Below are 14,268 nucleotides of genomic sequence, written 5' to 3'. Positions count from 1 at the left end.
ATCGCCATGGATCCACTCCCCCCATTTGGTCCATAAACCCCTTAAGTACCTTGGCCGCTGCTGGCCTTCTTCCAGTCCTTGAGCTGGATCTATCTAGCCACGGGTCCAGCACCGTATTGAAGTCCCCTCCTAAAATCAAATTTCCTGCCTCCAGGTCCGGAATACGCCCCAGCATCAGTCTCATGAACCCCGCATCGTCCCAATTTGGGGCATACACATTAACCAACACGACCTCCATTCCCTCCAGCCTACTACTCACCATTACATATCTACCTCCACTATCGATGTTCTTTGCTTCAAATGCTACCCGTTTCCCCACCAAAATGTTCTTTGCGTCCAGTCCTGAGTGGAACACCTGTCCAACCCATCCTTTCCTTAGCCTAACTTGGTCCGCCACCTTTAGGTGCGTCTCTTGGAGCATAACCACGTCTGCCCTTAGTCCTTTCAAATGCGCGAGCGCTCGGGCCCTTTTTATCGGCCCATTCAGGCCTCTCACGTTCCACGTGATCAGCCTCACTGGGGGGCTACCTGCCCCCCTCCCGTGTCGACTAGCCATTACCTTCTCTAGGCCAGTCCCATATCCCGCCTCCACGCTCCCGCTCGCTCCCCCAGCGTCGCATTCCGCCCCCGACCACCTTCTCTTTAGCCATTTCCTTTTCGATTTCCGCAGCAGCAACCCAGTTGTTCCCCCCGCTAGATCCTTATCTAGCTTGATTGCTCCCCCCATATCACTTCCGTAAGTCAGTTGACTTCAACTGACCCCGGCTACTCCTGCTCGCTCCTCGGCCCCCCCGGTGTGAGGAAACTCCCATCCGCCTTGCGCCTGTTTTCCCGCCTTATTCTTTCTGGTGCGGGAACATCCCTTTACCTGTCCCGCCTCTTATGGCGCAGCTCCCTTTCCCCTCCCCCTCTCCTTCCCCATTCTCGGACTATGTCCCGCCTCTCCCCCCTCACCGGCGCCCACATTTCCCCAGTGTCCCCCCCCTTCCCTGTTTACTTCTCGCTTAACTTTCACCATCCCATTAACAAAAACAATAATAACAACAATAACAGTTCCCTGCAGCATCAGTCCCTCAGTTCCGGTCCAGTTTCTCTTCATTGATGAAGGACCATGCTTCCTCCGCCATCTCAAAATAATATTGTCTCTCCTGATGCGTGACCCATAGTCTTGCCGGCTGCAGCATCCCAAACTTCACCTTCCTTTTGTGCAAAACCTCTTTGGCTCGGTTGAAGCTCGCCCTCCTTCTCGCCACCTCCGCACTCCAATCCTGGTAGATCCTTACCACCGCATTCTCCCATCTGCAACTTCGCACCTTTTTGGCCCATCTCAGGACCTCTTCTCTGTCCTTAAGGCGGTAGAATCGCACGATTATCGCCCTCGGTGGTTCTCCCGCTTTTGGTCTTCTCGCCGGGATCCGATTTGCCCACTCCACCTCCATGGGGCCCGCAGGGGCCTCAGCACCCATCAGTGAGCTCAGCATCTTACTTGCGTACGCTCCACAGTCCACTCCTTCCACACCCTCCGGGAGACCTAGTATCCTAAGGTTCTTCCTTCGCGCTCCATTTTCAAGGGCCTCAATCCTGTCAGCACACTTTTTATGAAGTGCCTCGTGCGTCTGAGTCTTGACCGCCAGGCCCAGGACCTCGTCCTCAATACCTGACACCTTCTGCTCCACCACGCGAAGTTCCGTCTCCTGGGTCTTTAAAGTCTCCTTAAGCCCCTCAATTGCCTGTAACAACGGGGTCATTACCTCCTTCTTCAGCAGGTCCACGCACCGTCTCACCACCTCGTCCTGCTCAGGCCCCCATGTCACCTGTGGTTTCTCCGCCGCCATTTTGTTTCACTCCCTCTCTCTCTGATCTTATTGCTGCAGATTCTTTGGGCTGCAGCCGCCGCCGCCGGTTTTTCCCTCCGTCTTTCGGGGGGGGGCTCCCTTCCCTCGCGCCTCGCACCGGGTTTTACGGCCGTCCAAGTCCCCGTTGGGGCTCTGAAAAGAGCCCGAAGTTCCGTCGGAGCTGGAGCCGCCGAAACGTGCGGCTAGCTCATCCCTGCCGCAACCGGAAGTCCTTCTACAGATATTAACAGACACTGTCAGCTTTTAGCAATGTCAGGCATGATGACAGGGATTCTATCAAAGAGAATTTCTTTTTTGCAAAGAATTGCCCAGTCATGCAACCAGGAAGGGAAATCTCTCATGTCCCAAATGCTAATCTGGAGGAAAACAATCTTAATTGGACCAAGTGCAATTGCAGGTGCACTGTGGAAACAGCTTCCATGCTGGGAAAAATCAAAGGGTTTGTGTAAAAGGAGAAATGACAGATTCCTGACATCCAGGTTAGCCATTGTATCTGGCACTGTGAAGGCCAATGCAATGCCATCTGAATTAACAGCAGTATTAGACCAAATAGTTAAAATTGTGAATTATGTGAAGGTCACGTCCTTTGTATGTAGATCACACAGAGTGCGATGGCTGTCACAAGGAAAGATCCTTTCTCATGTCTATGAGCTCTGTAACATGCTGAAAGAGTTTTCTCTGCATGAATTGCCACACAAAGATTTAATATGGGATGCCTTTGTGTGCTAAGCTTGCATATCTTACAGATATATTCACCCATCTGAAGGAGCTGGATGTTAAAATTCATAGAGAGGAAAAAACATCCTGACTGCCACAAATAGAGATCAAGGATTTGGATCAAAACTAGCGGCAAGTGGCAAAATAAAGTGGCAAGAAGATGGGTTGAGATGTTCTTTCTGGCATCAGCGAATCCTGCTGCCTATACCGCACTCAAACTCATCATCACACATCTTAAGACACAAGAAAAGTTCAAATCCTACTTCCCCTCAACGAGTACGACTGGGTACATGATCCATCTACCTCACTTTCTTTTTTGAATCGTCAAATAAGTAGTCATTAAAAAAAACAAGACAAGAGAAATTTGGAGAGCACAAAATGAATTGCACACTGAAACTGAAGGTTGCAGAGTTTCCTCTGGACACATTTTGGTTACTTGCAGGACAAGAACATCCATCTATGTCAGATTGCGCTATACTTACTGTATCTCACAAGCTTCCTGTGCGATTTGGCGTTCCAAACACTTGCTTACGTTAAGAAAGGAAGGTGTGCCTAGGGAGGTGCCCAGCCATCCATCTCTCCCCAGATCATAGAATTTACCGTGCAGAAGGAGGCCATTCGGCCCATCAAGTCTGCACCGGCCCTTACAAAGGGCACCCTACTGAAGCCCACGTATCTACTCTATTCCCGTAGTCCAGTAACCCCCAGTTAACATTTTTTGGACACGAAGGGCAATTTAGCATGGCCAATCCACCTAAACCCACACATCTTTGGACTGTGGGAGGAAACCGGAGCACCTGGAGGAAACCCACGCAGACATGGGGAGACCGTGCAGACTCCGCACAGACAGTGACCCAGCCAGGAATTGAACCTGGGATCCTGGAGCTGTGAAAAAACTGTGCTAACCACTGTGCTACCGTGTTGCCCCAAGACTTTGCTCACCAGAGGCAGGCTGAGGTGACACACAAACATTGTCAGTAAGATACTTCACACAGTATTCCCTTCATTCATGAACTTCACATTGAGAAGTACAGACATAAAAAACAATTGGAATCTTTAATGGGAAACACTTCTAAATGGGGTACATTTTCAATAAAAAATATTGTACATGACATGCAACTGATAAGGTTTTCATTGTAACCTTGTTAAACTAATGAAAATTGTAATAGATGGTGATTCAACTTGTTTTTAGGTGGTTTTAGAGATAAAAGAGTTTTGTGACAGAGCAGCTAGAATCCCAGAACACAGACCTCTGGTGGCGGCAAGTAGGAAAAGGTAGCTCCGGCCGGAGCATTGGGCGTAATCTACCGGCCACGTTGTGCCCAACCGGGGCCTGACATGACCGGTAGATGCCAGGCGAGGCGCCACGTGGGCTTCGCAGCCGCCACTACTTTTATACCCCTTACCCAACATCCAATACTGGATGAACAGAAATTTGCTCCAAATAAATATTCAGATGATTTAAAACACCATCTTCAGGTCCTGTTACAAACTCCGTTCAAACCTAGTTCATTGGGTAGCTTTAACTTACTAAATAATCTGACTGGATAAATGGGTATATGTTTGTAACAATATTTTTGTTCTCTCTCAGAATGGAATGTCACTGTTTGCTGCCCATCCTTAATTGCATTCAAGATGGTGGGCTTCTTGAACCACTGGAGTCCAGGTAGCATTGGTACACCCAAAGTGCTGTTCGGGAGTTCCAGGATTTTGACCCAGTGACAGTGAAGGAATGGCGATATAGTTCTAAGTCAGGATGGTGTGGGGCTTGGAGAGGAACTTGCAGATGGTGGTGTCCTCTTGGCATCTGCTGCTGCTCATCCTTCTCGGTGGTAGAGGTCACATGTTTGGAAGGTGTTGCAGAAAGGGGAGTTGCTACATTGCATGTTGTCGACAGTACACACCGCTGCCACTGTCTGTACCAGTGAAACAAGGAGAGAAAGTGAATGTTTTAAGGTGATGGATGGGGTGCCGATGTCAAGCAGGTTCCTAAGTCTTGAATGGTGTCTAGCTTTTGAGGGAAATGGACAGTATTCCATCACGCACCAGACTTGTGCCTTGCAGATGGTGGAAAGGCTTTGGGCAGTCAGAAGAGTTATTTTTTAGTATAATTCCCAGCTTTTGAACTGTTCTGTAGCTTAGTAGTTATATGGCTGGTCCAGCTCAGTGTCTGGTCAATGGTAATCCCAGAATGTTGAGGACAAGAGGGACAAGGGGTGACACACAAATGTTGTCAGTAAGTTACTTCACACAGTATTTCCTTCATTAATGAACTTCACATTGAGAAGTACAGACATAAAAAACTAAAACCAATTGAAATCTTTAATGGGAAACACTTCTAAATGGGGTACATTTTCAATAAAAAATATTGTACATGATATGCAACTGATAAGGTTTTCATTGTAACCTTGTTAAACAATGAAAATTGTAATAGATGGTGATTCAACTTTTTAGGTGGTTTTAGAGATAAAAGAGTTTTGTGACAGAGCAGCTAGAATTCCAGAACATGGAGCCAAAGGAATTGGGCAAAGTACTATGAGTACTTTGCATCAGTATTCACCAAAGAGAAGGATTTGGTGGACAATGAGTCACGGCAAGGGAGTGTAAATAGCCTGGAGCATGGCAATATCAAAAAGGAGGTGGTGTTGTGCCACTTAAAAAGCTTTAAGGTAGATAAGTCCCCAGGACCTGAAGGGATCTACCCCAGACGACTGAAGGAGGCTAGGGAGGAAATTGCTGCGCCTTGACAGATATCTTTATATCCTTATTGGCTACAGATGAGGTCCCAGGTGACTGGAGAATAGTCAACGTTGTTCCTTTATTTAAGGAGGATCGCAGAGATAATCCAGGAAATTATAGGCCAGTGAGCCTTACGTCAGTGGTAGGGAAAATATTGAAAAAGGTTCTTAAGGACAAGATTTAGGGTAGCAAAGTGGTTAGCACTGTTGCTTCACAGCGCTAGGGATCTGGGTTTGATTCCCAGCTTAGGTCACTATCTGTTCGGAGTCTGCACGTTCTCTCCGTGTCCATGTGGGTTTCCTCCGGGTGCTCCGGTTCCTCCCACAAGGCCCAAAAGACTTGTTTATAAGATGAATTGGACATTCTGAATTCCCAGTGTACCCGAACAGGCGCCGTAGTGTGGCAACTGGGGAATTTTCACAGTAACTTCATTGCAGTGTTAATGTAAGCCTATTATTATTTACTCACATTTGGAAACAAATGGACTTATTTGCGATATGCAGCATTGTTTTGTGAAGGGGAGGTTGTGTCTCAATAACTTAAACAAGTTTTTTTGAGGAAGTGACAAAAGATAATTGATGAAGGGAAGGCCGTGAATGTTGTCTACATGGACTTCAGTAAAGTCTTTGGCAAGGTCATTCATGGTGCTGAACAGCACAATCAGTGTGCAATCATCAGCGAACGTCCCCACTTCTGATCTATTTATGGTAGAAAACTCATGATGAAGCAGCTGAAGATGGTTGGGCCCAGGACACAATCCTGAGGAACTCCTGCAGTGTTGGCCTGGAATTAAGCTGATTGACCTCCAACAACCACAGCCATCCGCCTTTGTACTCGGTTTGACTACAAACGAGGAGAACAATTCCCATTAACTCAGTTTTGATAGGATTCCTTGATGCCACATTTGGTCAAAAGCTGCCACTCTCACCTCTGGAGTTCAGCTCTTTTGTCCATGTTTTGCTGTAAATGAGATTAACAGCGGAATGACCCTGACGAGACCCAAATTGATTTATCAATAAGCTGGTTATTGCTGTGTAAATGCCGCTTGACTGACCTGTCAACGACCCCTTCCATTACTCTACTGCTGATAGAGAGGAGGCGGATTGGCCTTTTTTTGTGTGGACAGGACACACTACTGCAATTTCCCACATTGTCAGGCAGATGCCAATGTCGTAGCTGTACAGGAATAACTTGTGAAGAGGCATGGCTAATTTTGGAGCACATCTCTTCAGTACTAATACCAGAATCTACAGCCTGATAGCAAATTAGTTGAAGACTGTGATACTGGGGTCTGCAGGTGGAGACAGAACTGGATAATGCAATCAGCACCTCTGGCTGAAGGCAGTTGCAAATATTTCAGCCTTGTCCTTTGCATTGAAATGTTGAGCTCTCCCATCATGGAGGATGGGGATATTTGTGGACTCCTCTCTCCCTCCAGTTTGCAGTTCAATTGTCCTCCACCAGTCACAACTGGATGTAGCAGGACTTCAGAGCTTTAATCTGACACATTAATTGTAGGATGGCTTAGTTCTGTCTACTGAATGCTGCTGCGAATGTTTGCCATGCTTTTTCTTTATAGCAAAGTCCAAACCTGTTGCACTGGAAGCAATGGGCTGGTCTCATGAGTGGGACTGCTTTGCTTCAGGGTCAGCATTGTAACTCTGCTGCCCGGTTCAGGTATTGCTTTCCGTGTGCTACAAGTGCCACTGTTTCATTGTTGCTTAACCAGCTGGGCTGTAGGTTGGCCTCTGCACCATAAATTTATTCTCTTCCCTTAAAATGGTCCTCTGCTGCTCTCACTGCTCTGATTTCCAGGGTTAGATCTTCTTTTGACTGGGGGTCTCTTGACATTTTATTTAAACCTTATGCAATGCTGTATCTTAAATATCGTTTCCTTCAAAGTCCCCAATTTTGTAATTGATCTGAGCCTTGGATTATTTTGAATCGACTTGGAAGTGTGGACTTTGATCCCTGTTCAAAATTTTAAAAGTGTATGTTCTGCTTTTAATGCTGTCGGAATTTCAAGATGGTGTCGCCGTCCACTCAGTGACAAAGACATTTTCTATACTTGCTGTTTCAGTAGGCCAGGACAGTGTTCTTCAAACTTTTTTTCCGGGGACCCATTTTTACAACCGGCCAACCTTCGGGACCCAACCCGGCCGACCTTCGGGACCCACGCCGGCCGACCCACGCCGGCCGACCTTCGCGACCCACGCCGGCCGACCTTCGCGACCCACACCAGACGACCCGAGCGGCCTACCATTTTCTCTTACCTTGTTTTCTGCTGATAAAAATGGAGGAAATGGTTTTGGGTCCCTTTGGCCCTCTACAGGCTCCTCCAATGGAACCTGTTGGATGAAGGTGAAGCCTTCCGGTGTCGGAAAGTATGGAGTCTCCATCTGTCCAAAGTTCTGCATTTTTTTCTGTCAAATTTTATTAAATAAACCGTCCCCCCGCCCCCGCCCCCCTCCCCGAGCCGGGAAATTTAAAAGATTAAGCTCACCATTGCAAGTTCTGCCAAAGCAAGAAGTGGCACTCAACCTCATTCATTAGTCTCATTAGATTTAGCAAGGCAATACAGTACTAAATAGCAATTTATTCTGTTATTCTTACCGGTCAAGGTCATCTTTTTTCCGTTCATAATTTTTCAGCACCTGAACAACCTGAGTATTCTGGTCAAAGATGCATGGGGGCAGAAGACCATGGATGCCCAGTTGTAGCCTCTCTTCCAATGTAAAAGCCAAGCCCTAGAAAAAGAAGCAACATGTTATGCTGAATTGCTCATCTTTTCAATTGCATTCAGATACCAAATCCCTGAACATCAACAGAGAAAACGCAATGAAGTAAACCAACAGCTTCTAAAATGCTGGCATGACAACCAAGCAATAACCATAGTGCTGAAAAATTAGACATGCTGCAAAATTTTTCATCTTGCACGCACCAAGAATAATTTGCAAGAATACAAAATCTTAAAGAGAACTATTTATACTGCACAAGAAAAGGGTACGAATTGGTTGGAAAGTGGGCTCTGATTAATAGATGTGTTGCCATGGAGAATGCACCAGGGAAATAAAAGTTAGTTGCCAAGTTTTTGTTTTGTTTAAATTCAAACACGGCAAGTCGACTCGGATTGCCTTGGGAAATGAAACAATGAATGGCTGTCCCCCAAGCTTTGGTTTGTTGAAAAAGGGGCAACGCATGGACATGTTCTGTTTGCAAAAGTATAGAGCACTGTATGCGAAGATACGCCATGTCTAGCACATAGTTGAGCCATACTGTGAGCCCAACTGATCATCTTAAATTGGACGTCAGTGTAATTCTTTTTTTTAAATAAATTTAGAGTACCCAATTCATTTTTTCCAATTAAGGGGCAATTTAGCGTGGCCAATCCACCTAGCCTGCACATCTTTTGGGTTGCGGGGATGAAACCCACGCAAACACAGGGAGAATGTGCAAACTCTACACGGACAGTGACCCAGAGCCGGGATCAAACTTGGGATCTTGGCGCCATGAGGCTGCAGGGCTAACCCACTGCACCACCGTGCTGCCCTGTCAGTGTAATTCTTAACACAATCAGAATTGTTTAGTAAGTGCTGTCGAACTACATCTAACACTGCACACTATGTTCGGAGTTTTGCAGGCAAAATCAACATCGGCTGTTTGCAACAGGCAAAAAGGACATGCTGTTTGATACAAGCCCCCATTTGGGATATACAACCTACATAGCTGCCATCAAACTGGCGCTGAAATTGATGTATTGAGAGGTAGGCAGAATGTGTTTTTGGTTTCACAGCAGCATGCTGTTTGTGAAGACCACACTTTGCTACTGCATTGTAGCAGCACACAACCACTAGTTTTGCCTGCTGTTCAAGTTTTTGAGACACCTTACCCTTCCAGGGTAATTGGGTCCTCGACGACTGAAAGTGGCAGCCCTAGGTCCATGAATTTGCAGCACTCAATTGGGGTAACTATCATCTTGTAGGGTATCTTTGATGCACCCCATCTCGGTATCAAGATTGCACAATGAGCAAATGGCATGAGCTCTATTTACAAGGTTGCCGATAAGGTCAATCTTCTAGTGCATAGAAATATGGTTGGTTTAGCACAGAGCTAAATCGCTGGCTTTGAAAGCAGACCAAGGCAGGCCAGCAGCACGGTTCAATTCCCGTACCAGCCTCCCCGAACAGGCCACTGGAATGTGACGACTAGGGCTTTTCACAGTAACTTCATTTGAAGCCGACTTGTGCCAATAAGCGATTTTCACTTCATTTTCATTTCATATAGGAATCCCAATGCATATATTGACAAGTAACGGTGGGCTTACAGAAGAGTGGTGGAGAACGCATAGGTAGATTTCTCAACCAGCACATTAAGGAAAGGGAGCTAATTTAAGTGCAACATTACCAAAGTGAATTTAAGCGCACAATGGAGCCAATTAAGGGGTTGAAGGAAATTCATACATGCAGCTGCAGATTTAAATATAACGCGGAATTCAATGGAAAAATTTCTAAAATTTGTTGCGGGTTTTTCAGGGAATTTCCCGCTGGCTCTACCGGCGTATTTCCCACTGCTATTCAATGACACAGTCACTTGTTTGGGCCCTGGGGAGTTTCTCACCGGCTTAGCCCACACTGAGCTGAACGCAGAGATCAGGCCGCCATTTGGAAGGTTGACCAGATCTCTAAGTGACATTGTGGAGCCCCCAGACTCCCCATCCATTGGCAATGCCACCCCCCACACACATGGGCACTACCGCCCCTCCTCCCTCCCACCAAGTGAGGACACCCTGCAATGGGGTCACTAAGTGTCCCCCTTCTTCTGGCCCCTCCACGCCCCCTTACAGGATCCCCCACCCATCACCCTATCACAACTTTCCAGAGGCCCCTATTTACCTGCCATGCACCCCCCACCATTCAAACTACTCCCCCCATCCTCCTCACATAGGAATCATTGAATGTACAGTGCAGGGGGCCGCCATTTGGCCCATCGAGTCTGCACTGGCCCTTGGAAACAGCATCCTACTTAAGCCCACACCTCCACCCTATTCCCAGTAAACCCACCGAAGGGGCAATTTAGCATGGCCAATCCACCTAACCAGCACATCTTTGGACACTTTCATGGGCATGGCACCCCTCCCTCGGCTCTGAACCTTGGCAGTGCCACCCTGACACCCATGCACTGCCACCCTGACAGTGCTCCTGCCAACTTGGCAGTGCCATCCAGGCACCTTGGCAGTTCCAGGGTGCCAGTTGGGCAGTGCCAACAATCCCGCGTTTCAGGGGTAGGGTAAAGAAACCACCCTGCACTTGACCACCCAGGAATCTCCGATAGCCCGGGAGACTCCCCCCTGGTGCCCTTCTGTCTACTGCACATTTGGGATCTACTGGGAAGCCAGTAGATCCCGGGAGGTCAGTATTTCCAGTATATGCAGGCAAGCTCAGTTTAAAACTGACTCCGGCGATCGCCGTTTGGTGACGCCCCTTTTGGGTAGACCCCGCAAGGCATGAAGGCTTCAGGGAAACCCGCACGTTGCCTCCCACGAGAGCGCAACGTGGCCGGTAGATCACGCCCATAGCCTTGCTTTAAAGTTACAAAAACACCTGTGTAAGAATAAAATTCTTCCTTACGGTGTCTATGAAAGGAGTTGTCCTTATAATTCACTGCACCCATCTCCATGTGTGGGCTGCCCAAGACACACAGAATGATGTCCCTTTATGCCCCATCTTATGATCAGTTCTGCACATGAACTGGCCTAATGGTTAAGCAAGTTGCTACAACCAATTCCATATACATGATGAAGTATTCCTTCACCTTTGCAAAGACCACACAGGACTTGCATATTGATAGCAATGCTGTGCATACTCTCGTTCGATATTGCTAATCTATTCAGTAATGTACCGCTCAAGGAAATCAAAGACATTTGCACCACATCACTATCATGGTAAGTTTTTAGGGTTAGGAGGTACAAAACCCCCCTAATTAAAATCTCTAAATTCCAATTTCTTAATTTCTAACACTAGGATCCTCTGTTGTGCTCGATAACAAGGTACAACTGACTAGTATTTATGAATCAAATAGAATTTATAAAGCAAGATTTTACATGTACTTAACAAAATGATTAAGACAACATGGAAATCTCTCAAATTCTTTGAGCATTGCCAATGCAGGCAAATGTTTTTCTCTTCTTCGATTTCGGAATAGATGTTGAATTGTCTTGGAAAAAGCATACCACAGAAGCCATGGTAAAATCCACAGAATCCCTACAGTGCAGGTGGCATCCATTGGGCCTAATAAGTCTGCACCGACCCTCTGAAAGAGCACCCTACCTAGGCCCAATCCTCCACCCTAGCCCTGTAATCCTACCTAATCTACACACCATTTGACACCAAGGGCAATTTAGTATGGCCTATTCGCCTAACCTGCACATCTTTGGACTGTGGGAGGAAACTGCAGCACCCAGAGGAAACCCATGCAGACACGGGAGAATGTGCAAACTCCACACAGGCAGTCACACAAGACCGGAATTGAATCGGGGTCCCTGGGGCTGTGAGGTTGTCAACTATCAAGGTTGCAATTTTCCAATTTTTATCTCCACTTCCCATTATTCCGGAATCCTTTGTTTGAAATTGTCCAAATTTACCCCTTCCATTGGCTTAGGGTGCAAGCCATCTGGTATTACCCTCTAGAGCTATGGGACAAAAGAGAAAAGGCCATCTCTTGGGTGGAGACCACAAAGTTCATGTACCATTGGGAATAAATGACTAAGGGCCCTTCCTGTTGATTATTTTTTCCCCTTTCCTTATTTTTGCTGTTATCATTTTGATCCATAGATGCTGAATGGACAGTAGAGCCAGAGAGGGAGGAATTCAAAAGTTACAAAATAGAACACTATGCTAGCCTTCGGACAGTAGAACACCAACCAATACATAGTCATTGTGGATACACTCCATGTTGTGTGCCACCATGCTAAATGGAAGACATTTTGAACAGCGACTCAAGACTGGCAACCATGAGACACCTTGGGCCATCAGGAACAGCAGAATTGCTTTCAACCATAATCTCCCACTCATAACATTGTCACCAGGCTAGGGGATCAACCTGGTTCAATGAAAGGTACAGGAGGGAATCCAGAAGCAGCCCTGGGCATACCTAAAAATGAGATCCTAACCCGGTGAAGCTATAATACAGTACCACTAGCATGCTCAAAGATCATAAAGCAGCAGTTGATAGACCGAGTAAGCGATTCCACAACTCGCATATCAGTTCTGCAATCCTGCCACTTACCGTCATTTTTTAAAAAAAATTTAGAGTACCCAATTCATTTTTTCCAATTAAGGGGCAATTTATTGTGGCCAATCCACATACTCTGCACATCTTTGGGTTGTGGGGGCGAAACCCACATAAACACAGGGAGAATGTGCAAACTCCACACGGACAGTGACCCAGAGCCGGGATCGAAACTGGGACCTCGGCGCTGTGAGGCACCAATGCTAATCACTGCGCCATCGTGCTGCCTTTGCCACTTACCATCATGAATGGTGGTGGAAAATTAAACAAGTCACTCGAGGAGGTGGCTCCAAAAATATCCCCATCCTTAATGATGGAGGAGCCGGGTGGCAGCCATGCGCGGGTAGGTCGAGTAATCGGCAGCTCCCGCTGCAAACAGACTTACGGCTCTTTTAAGGAGCTTTAGCGGCTCCTTTCCGATGAAACTCGGCAGGCAAACGGCGCTAGGAGGCTCCCTGCTCCAGTTTATGGAGGCGACCAGGAGCAGGACTGCGAAATAAACGAGCAAAGAGAGGCAGCTGGAACGGGAACGGGAACAGAAGATTGCGGACGACTCGGATCAGGCAGCGTGGGCCCAGTGGTCACGGGAACAGTAGGAGTTCCTCAGAAGTTGCTTTGCTGACCTGAAAACTGAGATGCTGGCTCCAATGAAGGCCTCAATGGAGAAAATGGTCGAGACCCAGAAAATGCAGGAGAAGGTGATCAAGGAGATTGAGAAAAAGGTCTCGGATAATGAGGATGAGATACTGGGTCTGGCCGTCAGGGGGAGGCACATGATGCCTTGCATAAGAGGTGACAGGAGAGGCTGGAAGACCTTGAAAACAGGTTAGGAGGCAAAACCTGCGCATTCTGGGCCTACCTAAGGGTGCAGAGGGGTCGGACACAAGTGCATTTGTGGCCAGGTTGCTGGGGACCCTGATGGAAGACAGGTGCATTTCCTCAGCCTTTGGAACTGGATGGGGGCACAGAGTCCTTGCAAGGAAGCCCAAAACTAATGATCCGCCGAGGGCTATAGTGGTACGGTTCTACCGCTTCTCAGATAAGGAAGGTGTTCTGCGATGGGCTAGAAAGGAGCGGAGCAGCAGGTGGGAGAACAGCTTAATCCGCATTTACCAGGACCTGGGAGCAGAACTGGCCAAGAGGCGCGCTGGATTCAACCGTGCTAAGGCAGCCCTCCACAATAAAGGGGTGAAGTTCGGACTGTTGCACCCGGCGAGGCTTTGGGTCACGTATCAAGACCGCCATCATTAACTTTGATACACCGGACGAGGCGTGGACTTTTAGCAAGCAAGAAAAGCTGGACTCGACCTAAAGGACAGCCACACTGGGACAATATGCTCTGGTGGGGATGTTAATTGTTGGATAGCCAGTGGGAGCGACTGATGTTGTTCCCACTTATTTTTGTTTGTTCCCTGTTTCTCTGGCCATGTTTTCGGCTTTTGTGGAGTTCGGCCACAGAGGGAGGAGAGGGGCCCTACACGTAGGGCCGCTCCTCTGGCAGCTGGAGCCGTTTCTTTTGTGGGGCCGGGTTTCCACCCGGGGTTTGGTGTTTGTTTCGTTGGTTGGGGGGGGGGGATGTTCTTTGGGGTCTGTTAAAGCAGTTAAGTTGTGCTTTACATAGGGAGGGAGGAGCCCGAAAAAAGAGGCACCTTGATAATCAGGGACAGAA

The 14,268-nt window shown here is 47.5% G+C and overlaps 1 protein-coding gene across 4 annotated transcripts in view; it reads right to left on the bottom strand.

The window, feature by feature from the left end:
* The window catches only part of LOC140410879 (NADP-dependent malic enzyme-like), a 955,016-nt gene that overhangs the window by 671,184 nt on the left and 269,564 nt on the right, over window positions 1–14,268 (bottom strand). For all 4 annotated transcript variants that reach the window (XM_072499644.1, XM_072499640.1, XM_072499642.1 and 1 more), the window contains exon 2: window positions 7,926–8,059. In XM_072499644.1, the coding sequence (XP_072355745.1) occupies window positions 7,926–8,059 (134 nt within the window). The remainder of the gene's footprint in view (window positions 1–7,925; window positions 8,060–14,268) is intronic.

This window comes from Scyliorhinus torazame, chromosome 4 (genome assembly GCF_047496885.1).
Source record: "Scyliorhinus torazame isolate Kashiwa2021f chromosome 4, sScyTor2.1, whole genome shotgun sequence".
Lineage (NCBI taxonomy): Eukaryota > Metazoa > Chordata > Chondrichthyes > Carcharhiniformes > Scyliorhinidae > Scyliorhinus > Scyliorhinus torazame.
Note: the sequence above shows the minus strand (reverse complement) of the source record. Positions and strands in the feature narration are given on the sequence as shown.